The sequence below is a fragment of the Anopheles merus genome, chromosome 2L (genome assembly GCF_017562075.2).
Source record: "Anopheles merus strain MAF chromosome 2L, AmerM5.1, whole genome shotgun sequence".
Classification (NCBI taxonomy): Eukaryota; Metazoa; Arthropoda; class Insecta; order Diptera; family Culicidae; genus Anopheles; species Anopheles merus.
The window spans coordinates 22,967,519-22,981,870 of record NC_054083.1 but is presented as its reverse complement, the minus strand read 5'-3'; the positions used below and the strand labels follow the sequence as shown (position 1 = coordinate 22,981,870).

The window sequence follows — 14,352 nt, the reverse complement described above, 5'->3', positions numbered from 1 at the left end:
GTTTGCGTTTGCCATAGAGGGTGGGGATTTATGATTGGGATTTCCCCCGAGCGCGATAAAGGGATCAAGAGATCTTTTATATGTGATTGTCGCGCCTTTGGGCGGTGATTCCTCCCCTCACCCTGAGCTGACAGATGAAACGCATGACGATCGTATTACTCGGACGACATCTAATAAGATTATTCGGAAGGGACAGCAGGACTACTCGTTCGTTCTTGACCATACAGGAACTGGATCTACAATGTGCTAATATGCTAAAATTCGTTGACCTGTTTGATTTCAGATCTGCTCGCTCTGCCGATCATGGTACGATCGCCGTTGCAAACCAACCGATCCAAAGGTTATCGCCCAGCGGTGTTGCGTTGTGAACTAGGAAATTGCCCGCAATCGTAAGTGGGATTATTTGATTACTATTGAAATCGTATTCGAGCAGTCGGACAGGCAGTCGAGCAGTGGTACAGTCCTCTACACAAAAAAGCAGCTGCAGCTACACACTACACACAAAGATCGATGGACATGCCTCCCAAGTTGTTGGTAGAGGGGAAATCCCACGCAGACGCATCGGCAACAGCACCAGAACTGGTTTTCTGGTTTGCATACAAAACAACAGTTGGAGTGACGTGTGTTTGCTCGACGCACAGAAGCATGGACCGGTGTGGACGCAGTCGAAACACTAGCACTTCGATCCAATTATGTATTTTTATCTTGAGCGTTTTATGACTTTGCTTTTAAGCGATCTTTTCTCGATCGGTTAATACAAATCAAGCAAGATTGTGTAATGATGCTGGCGTGCTGGTTGGTTTGACCAGAAGTAGTTCTTATTCCTATAACCAGAAGTGCCTAATTTACAATTTAATATGAATAAGTTGGAGAGACAACACCGGCATGCTGATCGTTTAGAACAACTCAAGTTTATTAAGCCTTTTCTGCGAAGTATAATTCTACCCCATGTAGCTACATAAACCTTACGCTCTATTACACTACGACCGTTCTAATTTACATAAAGCAACAAACTATCTTTCATCTCTCTCTGTCTCTCTGTCTCGTGCAAATACACGGCAAATTCACTGTGTCGGTGCGACATGAAAGAGTTGTTCGTCGGTTGATCCACTGGAAACGGACCTCACAAAAACCTGGGAAACTAGTCAAAGGTTCACTGTTTTGCAATAATCTATGAATTGATTGATTTGCGTACGAGCTTGATCGGAATGATTGATGGCAAAGAAACAACAACAATAACAAGTAAAACCCAACTTAACAACTTTCTTCTCCCCTCACACACACACACACTGCCTACTCCTTGCGGTGGCCCACTTTTGATGACGCCGCTCCGTTGTCGTTCTTCCAGTTGGTCAGTACCTTTTCGTGCTGCTTGCCCAAAAACGGTTCCCTTTTGCCAGTGCCTGCCCCATCGAACCGGTTCGTGTGTGACGTGCCGTGCTGAACCGTTACGTGATTGTTCCTGTCGAGTGGTGAAAGGATTCATTGTGTGGTTGGTTATGCAATGGGTGGGACAGCAGTGCCAGCAAAGGGCTACTACTTGGGCCGCTTCTTTTCACTAACCGTATTTCACGCTTCTGCCGTCGCAGCGTGGTAGGATCCTTCTTGCGCACGTACAGTGCGGCTGCAACGACGACCTCCTCATGCACACTGCCAGCGTCCGGCACACCGCCGAGCGGTTTGTCCGCCCGAGTGTCCTCTTGCGCGGGCATGGACAGGACGCATCCGACAACCAACAGCAAAAGACAGATCACTGCCCACCAGCAGGAAGCGCTGGCTCGAACGGAAGTTGACATTGTGTTTTGGCAGCAGCAACTAAAAGCTCCAAACAACACAAAAAACCAGCTTAAAATTACAACTCAAACAAACGAAACACTCCTCCAACGTGCACTTAGTTCGATCGATTGCAGCCCGCAAAGTGTGGCACTTGCGTTGCGACTGAATACGGAACGGCGGCGCAACCGTTTGCGTGGAGCTGCATGGCGATCGGGGAGAGGCCGCAGTCTGACCCCCGGAGTGGCAGGGATTTGCGCCGCGCGTTTAGGTTTTTTTCACCCTTAAAGGGGGAGCTTTTGGGTGGGAGAAAGCAGCAACGGCAGGGGGGGGGGGGCTAGTACGCATAGCTCTAACGGGCAGCATAAGATGTTGCCAGATGCATGGTACACACACACACACTCAAAAGAACGGATCGTGTGAGTGTTTGGTTGCGAATGCAACTGTGCTCGTTATCTCCAATTGCTCAAAGGTTTTTTCAAGCCGATCAGTGTTTGTGTTTACTGGCTGAAGGTTAGGTTAGGTTGTTTGAAGTATTTCTAATGTAGCCTATAGCAAGGAATGTGTGTGTATTTGTTATGAATAATTTATAAAATGTTTATGCCCTAGAGATGTGCGCTCCGCGTGAGAGCGAGTGAGTTGAATGCTACAAATGAATTAGAGATGGACGTTTAAAAAATACAAAAAGTAACGAATGGTACCTTTTGATGAGTAGCTAATAAGAGCAACTAGTTTCTAACTGGTCGTCGGAAAAAAACGAATGATAAAGCAATAATAAAAAAGATATATGTAACTGGAAAGAGTAGCTTGTAAGAGGAACTAAATACAAGAACCGTATTTTAGCATGTATAACGAGTCCCTTGTAGTCCGAAAATAACAGATTGGAATGAGCGTAAAGGGTAAAAGTAACTAATTACAATTACTGCTTGTCTGTAGCAGGCAAGATTTATTAACACTAAGTAATTAAAAATAACAAGTAACTGGTCGTCGGAATAAAGTGATATTAGTTTAAAAGAACGACAAACACTAGTCGCTTTATTTTTTGTAGCTGGCTACTAATTCATAACAGAGCAAAACATTCTCATCTTTAAATATAATTTATGTATTTATTATGTTTTCTACTTCTTTTAATGATTCAAAATGTGGGGCCTTACTCAGACGGATTTTGGGTAAGAAGAAAAACATTTTATAAAATTAGACACTATTAGGCTTAGAGAATCAGTGAGTTGAATCTGAAAAAAGAGTCGATTAATGAGTCGACTCAGAGCGTGAGTGAGTTGAATCGCAAAAGAGCAATGTATGTTTAAAGAGTGAATTAAATATTCAAATCCGTATTAACACTTATTTGCTCTTATTTAAATCACTTAAAAGAGTGATCAAATGTTAAAAGGTTTTCTATAGTAAGTGTATACTTTCTCTTTACCATTTGACACTTATTATTTCATTCCACGAGTGACTGGCAGTTTTGTGAATATTTTAGAATTGGTCGCACAATTTATTTAAATGAAGAAATCAATTGTTTGGCAAAATTTGCTTTAACAATTTGACACAGTTTCAAAAACATATTAAAAAACAGAAAAAGAAACTATGAATACATTTTACGATTATTTCAATTTTTATGCTCAAAAATTAAAAAAAATAAATGATAAAAAAGTGGGATGGAAGCATAAATATTTATTAAAAAAATCGTTGGAAAACACTGACGTTCTTGGCAACGCGATACGTTAAAATAGTTGAAGAATAATTAATATTAATAATGTTCAATAAAAAGCTATGAAACAATCCAACCGCTTAGTTAGGAAATGAAAATAACATAAGTATTTATTATCAACGGTACATGCAAGCTTATTGAGTAGTTGTGATTGGCTTCAACTCTCAACCCATCATTTGTGTTGGTGATCATGAAGCGAATGGAGTAGAATGAACGACAACAACTCAAGCAGCTGAGCGATAAGACAAAGGGTTTTTTTTTACTTTATTTGTTGCTAAATAAAGGCAAAATGGTACGATCACCTCTATGACTAAGTCACTGTGTACGTTGAGCTTCCCGGGAAGCACACACATGTTTTGTAAACACATGTTTCACTATTGTTGCATTGCATTTGTGAGCTTTTAGCAGTATGGTACGCTATAAGGAGTGCTATAAGGGTACAATAAATAGTTAACATTATGCTGCACCTATCCACTCAACTAAGTATAACCTTCTCTAGCCATTTACGTATATTTTTCGTTCGTAGCACGGGATTCTTTTTGCTATGAAGGAGTATTTTTCTCTTCTTTTTTTTATATACTCCTCCAGACAGGAACATTAGTCTCAGCTCTGCGTAATACTGAACCCATTCGATCCGGTAGGCCGCCCCCCGTTGGCGAGGGAAAATCCGTTCGAATAGGCAATCGAGATCTTGCGGCCGCCGGGCAGATTGTACGTCTGGCTGCCGGAGAAACCAGCCGAACCAGCCAGCCCACCCGGCCCGGCACCGAAGCCCTGGCTGGCGGAATTGGCGGCCGACGCACCGAACGAACCGAACGGTCCGTCGCTCTGGAACGATTGGGCCTGTGCGTTGGCGGCGGACGAACCGAACCCGCCGAGTCCGAACTGCTGGTTGAAGGCGTTTGCGTTCGCGTTCGAGCTGGAAAAGCCAATTCCACTGCAGGGGAAGAAAAGGAAGAGAAGGGAACCGATCGGTGTGGAAGGTAAGGGAGGGGGGGCGGGGATTTTTTATTTACAAACAACACTTACCCCACGTTTTGACTGAGCGCGTTCGAGGCAGCATTCGCACCGGAAGCTCCACCAAAACCGCCGCTGAAAGCATGGTCAAGAACAAAATAGAATTGGTTTTTCTTACGAAGCGATTGGAATCACTATTCGAAAAATTCCAACTAGCCGTTGGAGAAGCCGTTGGAATTCCAGTTGGAATTAGTCGAAGTATCTTCGCTGCATTTGCTAATCTAATTCACATCATGTCACAACATTTCCACACTACTAAAGCGAGAACCACGTCTTTGCAAAATCATAATCATTTGTAATCCCATTTGTCTGTAAAAAACTTGATTTTTCGTTGATTAATTTGTAACAATCATTTTAGCATGCGAATTTCGCGAACACGAATTTCACGCCGTCGTGTAGAAACAATCGATACAAATCAAATACAGAAGCACGATTCGATCCACTTCAACTAAAATTAACGAAAATTCGCCACCGCATACGCCACCACGAAGGCCCATACCCAAGAACACGCAGCAGCTCCCGTTTGCTGCGCACCGCCACCTCGGCTGACGCTTCCAGCTTCGCCTGCTGCTGGTCTTTGCTGAGCTGCAACACTCCCGCTATCACAATGCCGGCAAAGAACGACGCCGCCAGCAGGAAGTAGATCGTGTAGAGCGTCCTCATCTTGCGCCACTTAAACTGCAACTGCACCGCAATGAGAAAAAGATGCAACTGCTGCTACTACTACTGCACCACCTGCTTCCTCGGCGAAGGGAAGTGGAAACAGAATCTAGTTTGCTACAAATAGGAAGCGCGTACTTCCCTAGCCGTAGCCTTCTGCAACTGCTGCTGCTGCTGCTGCTGCTGCTGGGCCTTCACCACAACAGTGCGGTTAATTGTTGTTTGTGTTGGCGCGCAAATGGCTTGTGGCAAATGACACGCGTGCTGAAAAAAACGGAGATTTGCCCGTGCCGCTGGCCATTGTATAAAGGTTGTGATTGTGTGTATGTTTTTTTTTTATTGTGCACGGTACACGATGAATCAATGCATTTAATAAAAAAAAGAGATGACTTTTTGTTCTTGCACCGTTCTACACAGTCGCGCAGTTCGTTGCTAGCGCGATGCACATTCGGTTGCCGACGATGCGGAAAGAAACACGTGGCGGCTGCACGCTACGTCTATGATTTACGTTGCCTAGCAACGCATCAGCACTTTGTCACGAGTGTCGAACGACGCTTCGGGGCACGGTTCACTTGCAGAGGTTTTGGCGGCGTGCTTCGTTTGCGTGTGTTACGCCAGATTGACGCTTCACCGTCGATTGTTTGATCAATCGTGACGGAGTGAATCGGTTTTTTATCATTTACGAAACGTTTTAAATTTGCCTTGTTGAAGGACGATGATAAGTTCTGTTCCTGATTTATACATTTTTACACCAATTAAGCAACTTTGCGTACACATTAATCTACTGATAGCGGTCTAAACGTGTCTAAAAATCGGTAAATATCCCCAAAAAAGCCCTCCTTCTTTTACACACTTACAATTGTCGCGGTTGGTTCCATTGGAAGGGGAACTGAAACAGTGGCGAAACGCCTGCCATCACGCCGGTAGCCCCCAAAACGACAACGACCAAAGTCTTCCAGCTCGAAACACGCGCCATTCTGGATTGAACGCTAAACATCAACTAACCGTCCCCGGACCGGAAGATTGGGCATATCTACCACCTTTAATTCGCAAACCCCCCGCCCAACCCTGGCCCAAGCCTCCCCCCGCCAACGAATTATCACCCATTTGGGGGAATCCAGCCCCAAAAACGCATTAAGAGCTTTCAATATCTTCCGCATACCGGTTTCCTTCCTTCCATCCAATCCTCCCAATAATCCGGCGATGGGCGAATTGAATCCAGCGATGGATATAATGTAGCACACGTGACACACGCGGGAGGCATCATTCGAACGCGTTACCACGCACGTACCACCGTCCCCAAGCCCATGGTCAACGGTGGTTGTGATTTATGCACCTTTGTGTACACTTTGTGTGCGCACAACCTTAATGCCGGCAATTTGTCGTTAGGTATCCTTGCACCACAATTCGCTATTGGCGGGGGAGCGGGTTTACGTCCATCGACAAAAAAAGAAGAAAAAGTTGGTAAAGACATGTAAATTCCATCCATTCCTCCTCGGAACCCAACACTCTTTCACTAATGATATGATAATCAATTCGCATTTTTCCGACAGTGGTTTTAAGAAATTATTAAAAATACACCTAATCCGTGGCGTGGTTTCTTTCAGCTGCGACCGGTTCTCCACCGGTGAGAGATCGAATTTTTAGACCGCTTAGCCACTCGGTTCTGGTAATTTCTATCGACTAGCCGATATTAACGCACGAAATGGAATACGAATTTCCTTACATTCCATAACCTGTTTACAGTGTACAGTAGAGGCTTTATTGTGTGTATTTCAACAAGTCGTACGCATCATCTTCCGTTTCTTCCCCCCACGTATCGCTTTTTAAGTGGTTGGGTTTTCCAGCTTATATCCGTTTTTTTATCTCGCACGCGGATTTTTAAGGATAGATGCTACGGTTTTACAAAAAAATGTACAAACAACGCAACAACATTTCTTTACTCTCTCATTTTTAAGCATCCCTAAAATGGCAAACCGGCTTGATGAAACGAGATCGCAGAACATTCTTCGCTTGGTTTACAGATACTGGAGAAGGTGGGAAGGAGGAAGAATATGGAATAAAGAGTGGCGCCTAATTCAAAGTGTTCTCTTTTGTGTCGAGGGGTTTCCCCAGTGCTACGCTTTCACTATCTGTAGAGGGGAAGTCTAATGTAGAAAAATCGTTTCTGAGATTGAAGCAGTACAGGATCAATTAACGCTTTTTTGTTTCGTTCTTTTCTTTACCTAGCTGGAGCCTAGTGGTACATTTCTTATTGTTTGCTAAATGTTGTAACGTTTGCTAATGGGTCTAATAATATAATTACTGCGCTGCTTGCAATAAGGCGCCATCGTGGGATGGTTTGGCGATCCTTCCCTTAACGCGAACGTGCAATATATGGGTAAACAATTGAAAGTAAAAAAAAAACAAAGCCAAGGCACACAAAAAACCCTAATTCAATAGAGCTAAGGAAGCAATAGAAGATACAAAAATATACAAGCAACATAAAAATATATTTAAAAACGTAAAACGTATTCTTTTCTACCCCAAACAGATCGAATGCATGGACACAATGAGAAACAACCAGCAGTAAATGATGTCGGCAAACGGGCTTCTTGCTTCCTGCCTGCACTACCCTGCACTATGGAAATGGCAGGCGGACCGTTGAACAGAATGAACGAGAGAGATGCACAGGCCTTGTATTTCAATAAGCGACACTTTATAATACACATCATCGATAAACTAAACATACGCTAAACAACCAACGGAAACAAACGGAAGCCCACCCCGTCTGGTGCTTCCCATGAACCGTCTCTAAATCAAAATATATAACCGCTAATGGTCCTGTTTTTCTCTTAGTTTGATGCTGCTGTTTGCCTTCTTTTTTTAACAATAGTGTGTTGTGATTGTGATCCATGCTGCAGGAGGCGACACTTCCGTGCACGGCTTCCCCAGCATTCGGGATGTTGCGGTACATACGCGCGAGCTTCAGTAGCCGTATTTATCCTGAATCGAGTTCATCACATCGCTGGCGAGCGAACTGAGACGTCCGGCCACCTTCGTAACGCCCTGCCGGACGCTTTCCCTCACGTCCTCCAAATCGGGCCCATTGTACTGCAGTGCCGGACCGCGCGGTCCGCCTCCTCCTCCTCCTCCTGGGGCAAGAAAAGGAATGGAATGGAATTATTGCAAACGAAAAGCTCCATCGCCCCACCCGAGTTCACCCGAGGTGCCGATCACCTACCGGATCTAGAACCGCCCGATCCCATCGATGACGAGCCGTGGCCAAAGTAGTCGGCGGAAGAGATGCTGGTAGAGCCCTGGAATTTGGAAAGATTGGCCGACCGTTCGTAGCTCGACTGTTCGTCGCCGAAGAACTGGTCGGACGAGATGCCCTTGGCAGAGCCGAACTTTTTCTGCGCAACGTCACTGTTATCGACTGGTTGCGGTTGACCGTTCCTTCGACTGCTACTGTTGTTGCTGCTGCTGTTATTGTTGTTGTTGTTGTTGTAGTTGCTTCCGCTGCTACTGCCACCTCCGCGGCTGTACGTGGGTTGATCTAAAAGGCGAAAAGCAAAAACAGACAAAAACATGAACAAAAACGTTCGCAAGCTAAAGGAAAGCTAACGGACACTTACCGCTAATACTGCTCGATCCACCCTTCAAGCTACCGCCAGCCGGCGAGAACATCGTCTTCACCGTGGGACGCTTGCTGTCGATCGGCTCGAGCGTATCGAACCCCATCTGTGTCGCTTCGCTCATATCCGCCCCCTTGCCACTGCCCGAAAACCCGTAGATTATGGAATAGTCATCGAAAAAATCGTTCCCACCACTGCCGCCGCCGCCGCCATTTCCACTTCCTCCACCTCCACCGCCACCACTGCCACCGCCGCCACTGGACGAATCGTCGCGATCGTACAGCGCCTTGCTAAGGGACGCCGCACTGCTCCGGGTCGCTTCCTCAGGCGTGAGCGTCTTCATGTCGGTCAGTGCGGAGTGGGAAACACCGGCCGCCCGGCCGAACCCCATTCCTAGCCGTTCGATTTGCTTCGCCTTGTTCGGGTCGATCGCTTTCAGCTTTTCCTCCTCCCTGTGCTGCTTGATCGATAGGTCCTGGTAGGCTAGCCGGACGCTGGCGAGCGTTTCTGCCTTTTCCTCTTCGGTGATGGGTTTCTCCGGGGCCGGCGCCAGCTTCAGCTTGTCCGCCATGTTGGCGCGCTCTTCGATTTCGGCAAAGTTGGTCTTTACGCGGGTTGCACCGAGGCCGCCCTTCTTCGCACCGAGGCCACCCTTTTTGGGTTGTATTTTGCGCACCCCGATCGTTGACTTGACCGGCTCGACCGGCACCTCGGAGGTGAGGAAATCGACCCGCGGCCCAGCGGTGGGGTCAACCGTGGCGCTCAGGGAAGCCAGCTTTGGAATCTGCGGAAAGAACGAAAGGAGAAAGTTGAAAAGGGAAGCTTTTCGGAAGATCGGGCGAATAAGATCAGCACGGAATTCACACAGCAAACTAAACAACAAAACAGGCAAATGAAATTGCAATCACACGAAACGATACCATGCTGCTTGCTGCCCGTTTCGAAGGTGTCGAGAATGTTACTTACGTTTTCCAGCTCCGCATCGACCTTCGGCCCACTGCTGGGATTGTTGTTCCGTTCGACCGTCGCCGTGTCGTTGTCGAAGTTGTCGCAATCCGCAAAAAAGTCCATCTCCTTCTTCTCGCTGGCGGTCGTGTTCAGGTCGTGTGCATTGTCAATGTGCAGCTGTTGTTGGAGCCACGTGGTGGGCACGCACGCGGAAGGAAAAGCGAAAATGAAAAATGCCAAATTTAGCCAGCTAGTTTGTTGCAAGACAAGTCTCGGTGGTGTCCTTATTCTTGGGTGTGATTTCAATCAGTGACAGTGATTGTTTTAAATGTGTGATACTAAAGGCATGAGTGAGGGGTGTAACACAAGGTTGCATTAACATGGAAAGTTAAAAATTAATTTAAAAATAACAATACACACAATCACACAGGTGTCGAATTAAGAACCACTAAAAGGGAATGCCAAAACAAAGCGGTACACTATCGCTGCAAACACACGCAGGGAAAGGGTAAACGGCCATTCCGCTCCTTCCACCGCGACACTCACCGTCGTTCCGTACAGCTGCAGCGACTGTTGGGCTTTGTTTAGCAACTTATCCTTGTACAGCTGGGCAGCACGTGAGTTGTACTTCTGTTGCGCATCGGTGGTGTTGCAGTTATGCTGGCGGAAGAATTGTGCCTACAAGAAGGAAACCCCCAGGGGACATAATTTAATTATCGCTTTATTCCAAAGCTCCATCATACAGCCACGACAGATACATACCGCATTTGCGTTGCCGCCGACCTGCATTTGACGAATTTGCAGCCAGGTCCAGTTCGTGTCCAGGTTGGTGGACCGGACGAACGTCAGATGCACGCCCAAATTCCGATGCACGGCCGAGCAATCGATGCAGATGAACACGCCGTACGTCACCGTGGACCAGGTGGGATTTTTCGCTCCACAGTCGAAACAGGTCTGCGAGAGGAAATTGCATCAAATAGAAGGAGGAAAGCAAATTCTCGTTACACACTCCCGCGTGAAGGACGCGCGCGCGACCACGTCATGGTGCACGGGAACGGTGAAGGTGTTGGTGACATTGAACAGAACCATTAACCCCACCCTCTCCCGCTGTACCACTTTACCTTGTTCGTTGCCTGCGATCGTAACCGATGGAAAATGGCATCGATGTCCTCCTTCGAGGGCGAACTTCCACCAGCCATGTTCGGGGGTGTGTGTGTCGTTACGGGTTGAGGCCAACTAATCTTTCCTCCCCCGGGGGTCGATCAATGGCAGCAAACACGTATCACCTTTTGGAAGGAGGGATGGGTTGGGTGTGGGAAGGACAGTCCGCGCTACCGATGGGGAAATTCCAGCGTAATCACAACGCGACCAAGACGTGGAAAAACACGACTGGGCAGATGCGTCCGTTGTGGCGTTACTGTGATGCAAACATACGGCACTGGTTTTCCACTATTTCACTGTTCCGTCCGCTTTTGAATGGGGAAAAAAGGCCGAACTATTCCAGCCCAACAGGGGAGCTTTTGATGAAGCAATACAATCAGCACTTTAGTTTTCTCTTGCTTTTTTCTCGTTTTTCACACAGTTTGACGTGACACGCTCTGACGTTGCAACGTGTTTGACAGCTTCGGGACGGCGACCCAAGGTGAGTAGAGGGTAACGTCACGACGTCCCACCAGCTACCTTGGTGGGCAGGGTGCCACGAAGAATGCACGGTGACAGACCCCCGTCTCCCCAGAAAACATGACATCAAACAACAATCACAATTGACTTGCTGTTCGGGTGAGCAGCTGCTGGGTAGGTACGTGTTCTTTCGTGTGTTTTCTGTCGCAACATTTCGTCAGCCCATTATCATTCGCCTGCGTGAATGTATTTAATGTGTCTGGCGTTAAACAAACAGTGAAAGATCTTTTCTGGCAAGCGTAGCAGTAGCACCCCTTCAACACAAACTGGAAGTTCTTCCAGCTCCAGTGGCCTTGACGTGTGGGAGATTGCTTTGCGCTACTCTTCTAGTTCGATTTTATTGTTATTTGATTGGCAGTAAACTTTGACACAGGCTCGGTTATCGGTTCCTTATCTTACACGTAGTTTACAATCTCGTATCGATTTGCAGTGGCAACGACGTTGAAATCTCAGTCAGGCAATTCCTGCTTTTACGATCCAACGGGGAAGTGAAACCAGCTCTTCGTTAACCATGAAAGGCAATGGCAGCATACTGGTGCTGCTATTGGTAGCCGGGATGCTGCCAACGATGCTGGGACTTCCGGTTGTGACACAGCCACCAAAGCCCGCCGAAAAGGAGCAAAAACACGAGGACAGCAACGTGGAACGCATGGAGGTACACGTTCGAGGGGAGGAGGACGAGAGTCTGGCGAAGTCTAGGTCTTCATGTTGGAATTTTTGTTTACCTTTTTCAGAACATTATCGAGTACAATAAGTATCTCCAGGAGGTTGTAAACGTGCTGGAAAGCGATCCTGTGTTTGCTGAAAAACTGCAGAAGGCGGCAGAGTCCGACATTCGGGTATGTTTTGTTTCTGGGTGAATAAGCACACGGAATGTACCACGTGAAAGAAGCTCCCATTCACTGTTAACTTCTTTTTTTGTTGTTGTCTGCAACAGTCCGGTGTGATCGCGCAAGAGCTCGAGTACGTTGGGCACCACGTGCGGTCGCGGCTGGACGAGCTGAAGCGCATGGAGCTGCAGCGGCTGAAGGAGCTAGCGACGAAGCAGTTCGAGCTGACGAACGAGATCGATCGGGACCATTTGAAGATTAGCGAGCACGTGGACCACTCGAACCCGCACACGTTCGAGATAGACGATCTGAAGAAGCTGATCCTGAAGACATCGCAGGACCTGCAGGAGAACGATCGCCGCCGGCGGGAAGAGTTCAAGCAGTACGAGCTGCAGAAGGAGTTCGAGAAGCAGGAGAAGCTGCGCGCACTGGACGAGCAGCACCGGAAGGAGTACGAGGAGGAGCTGAAGCGCCAGCAGGCCAAGCACGACAACCACGAGAAGATACACCATCCCGGCAACAAGGCGCAGCTGGAGGAGGTGTGGGAAAAGCAGGACCACATGGATGGGCAGGATTTCGATCCGAAAACGTTCTTCATGCTGCACGATCTGGACGGCAATAACATGTGGGACGAGAACGAGGTGAAGGTGCTGTTCATTAACGAGCTGAACAAGATGTACCAGGCCGGGGCGCCCGAGGACGACATGAAGGAGCGGGCGGAAGAGATGGAGCGTATGCGAGAGCACGTGTTCAAGGAGGCGGACACGAACAAGGACGGGCTGATCAGCTACGAGGAGTTTATCGAGCAGACGAAGCGCGACGAGTTCCAGAAGGATCCGGGCTGGGACACTGTCGACCATGAGCCCCAGTTTACGCACGAAGAGTATCTGGAGTTTGAGCGCCGACGGCAGGAGGAGATTCAGCGGCTCGTTGCGGAGGGCAAGCTGCCGCCGCATCCCAATATGCCGCAGGGTTACCATCCGGACGCGAATGTAAGTGTTTGGTCGAATGTTGATTTTAGGATGTTAAAGTAATTTTGTGTTTTGTATGATTTCTAGGGAGCCTATCAGGTGCATCCGAACGCAATTCCGCAGCACCAGGTCCCGCACTACCAGCAACAACAGCAGCATCAACAACAGCAATACCATCAGCAGCAGCAGCATTATCAGCAACAGCAACAGCACCATCAGCAGGGACCTCCCCCGCCAGGGTACAATAATCATGGCCAGCAAATAAACGTTCATCCCAATCAGATCTACGACAACGTGCAACCGCATCAGGTCCATCCTAATCCAACCTACACCGGTCAGCAGTCTACTGTATACACAGGACAACAGGCGGCACCACAGCACCAACAGGCTCAACCTGCCCCAGCACAACAGCAGCAGTACCAGCAACAACAACAACATCCTGGACAGCAGCCACATCAACAGCAACAACAAGCCCAATATCCTCAGCAGCCGCAACAGCAACAGCAGCCACAACAGCAACAACAACAGTATCAGTCGAATCAGATCCCACAAAATCCACAATATCAGCAACAGCACGCTAACAACAATGCACAGCCAAACCAGAAGCCTCCTTCCCATCAGCAACAGGCAGCCCCAGCACAACAGCAGCAGCCACCACAGCAGCAACATACCGGAAACGTTGCATCTTCCCCACAACAGCAGCCACAGCCACAGCAGCAGCAACCACCTGCAGCACCGGCACAGCCATCCGTTGTACAGGTGAAACACTAGAACGACTCTTCCTTGAAGCGACAAGCGTTGGATGGATAAACTGCAGCCAAACGAAAGCATGAAACAGCCGAATCAAACTGAATCAACAACACACGACAAATGACGCGCCAATGATGAAACAACATTCTCGTTTTAGCGTTCCGAAGCTTCCACACATAACCAATAACAAAGCGAGAACACTCCGTTTGAACGATTACACACGACTCAAAATGTAGATAGGTAACGGGGGCTGAACGAAATGACTAAGGTATTACAACCAACCGTGCTGATTCCGTAAAAACACATGCCCCACGTTCCCGATTTGACCTGTCCCTTCTTCCTTCGGACTTTGGACAGAGAAGAGACTTGATCGGGCTGTCGGTGAGCGAAAGGGG

The 14,352-nt window shown here is 47.7% G+C and overlaps 4 protein-coding genes across 7 annotated transcripts; 1 reads left to right on the top strand and 3 right to left on the bottom strand.

Moving 5' to 3' along the window:
- Positions 1 to 889: 889 nt before the first annotated feature.
- On the bottom strand, positions 890 to 2,008 carry LOC121593451. The gene is made up of 2 exons (XM_041915785.1): positions 1,564 to 2,008; positions 890 to 1,462 (listed from the first exon to the last, which is right to left on the bottom strand). The coding sequence occupies exons 1-2, from the start codon at positions 1,794 to 1,796 to the stop codon at positions 1,294 to 1,296; spliced, it is 402 nt and encodes a 133-aa protein (XP_041771719.1). The 5' UTR covers positions 1,797 to 2,008; the 3' UTR covers positions 890 to 1,293.
- Positions 2,009 to 3,717: 1,709 nt separating this feature from the next.
- On the bottom strand, positions 3,718 to 6,512 carry LOC121594324 (probable peroxisomal membrane protein PEX13). 2 transcript variants are annotated; one of them, XM_041917455.1, is made up of 3 exons: positions 6,019 to 6,512; positions 4,514 to 4,576; positions 3,718 to 4,421 (listed from the first exon to the last, which is right to left on the bottom strand). In XM_041917455.1, the coding sequence occupies exons 1-3, from the start codon at positions 6,156 to 6,158 to the stop codon at positions 4,088 to 4,090; spliced, it is 537 nt and encodes a 178-aa protein (XP_041773389.1). In that variant the 5' UTR covers positions 6,159 to 6,512; the 3' UTR covers positions 3,718 to 4,087. The 2 variants fall into 2 exon arrangements, with proteins under 2 accessions (XP_041773389.1, XP_041773388.1); XM_041917454.1 differs by lacking the exon at positions 6,019 to 6,512 and adding an exon at positions 5,001 to 5,382.
- Positions 6,513 to 7,634: 1,122 nt separating this feature from the next.
- Positions 7,635 to 11,352, bottom strand: LOC121594588 (ADP-ribosylation factor GTPase-activating protein 3). 2 transcript variants are annotated; one of them, XM_041918003.1, is made up of 7 exons: positions 10,848 to 11,350; positions 10,489 to 10,680; positions 10,273 to 10,404; positions 9,745 to 9,903; positions 8,779 to 9,562; positions 8,385 to 8,699; positions 7,635 to 8,295 (listed from the first exon to the last, which is right to left on the bottom strand). In XM_041918003.1, exons 1-7 carry the CDS (start codon positions 10,923 to 10,925, stop codon positions 8,129 to 8,131), a joined length of 1,827 nt encoding a protein of 608 aa, XP_041773937.1. In that variant the 5' UTR covers positions 10,926 to 11,350; the 3' UTR covers positions 7,635 to 8,128. The 2 variants fall into 2 exon arrangements, with proteins under 2 accessions (XP_041773937.1, XP_041773938.1); XM_041918004.1 differs by lacking the exon at positions 9,745 to 9,903 and having other exon boundaries at positions 10,848 to 11,352.
- A 61-nt stretch (positions 11,353 to 11,413) lies between these two features.
- Positions 11,414 to 14,168, top strand: LOC121594590 (nucleobindin-2). 2 transcript variants are annotated; one of them, XM_041918005.1, is made up of 5 exons: positions 11,414 to 11,524; positions 11,837 to 12,061; positions 12,141 to 12,245; positions 12,344 to 13,228; positions 13,295 to 14,168. In XM_041918005.1, exons 2-5 carry the CDS (start codon positions 11,918 to 11,920, stop codon positions 13,976 to 13,978), a joined length of 1,818 nt encoding a protein of 605 aa, XP_041773939.1. In that variant the 5' UTR covers positions 11,414 to 11,524; positions 11,837 to 11,917; the 3' UTR covers positions 13,979 to 14,168. The 2 variants fall into 2 exon arrangements, with proteins under 2 accessions (XP_041773939.1, XP_041773940.1); XM_041918006.1 differs by having other exon boundaries at positions 11,417 to 11,520.
- The last annotated feature ends 184 nt before the right edge of the window (positions 14,169 to 14,352 follow it).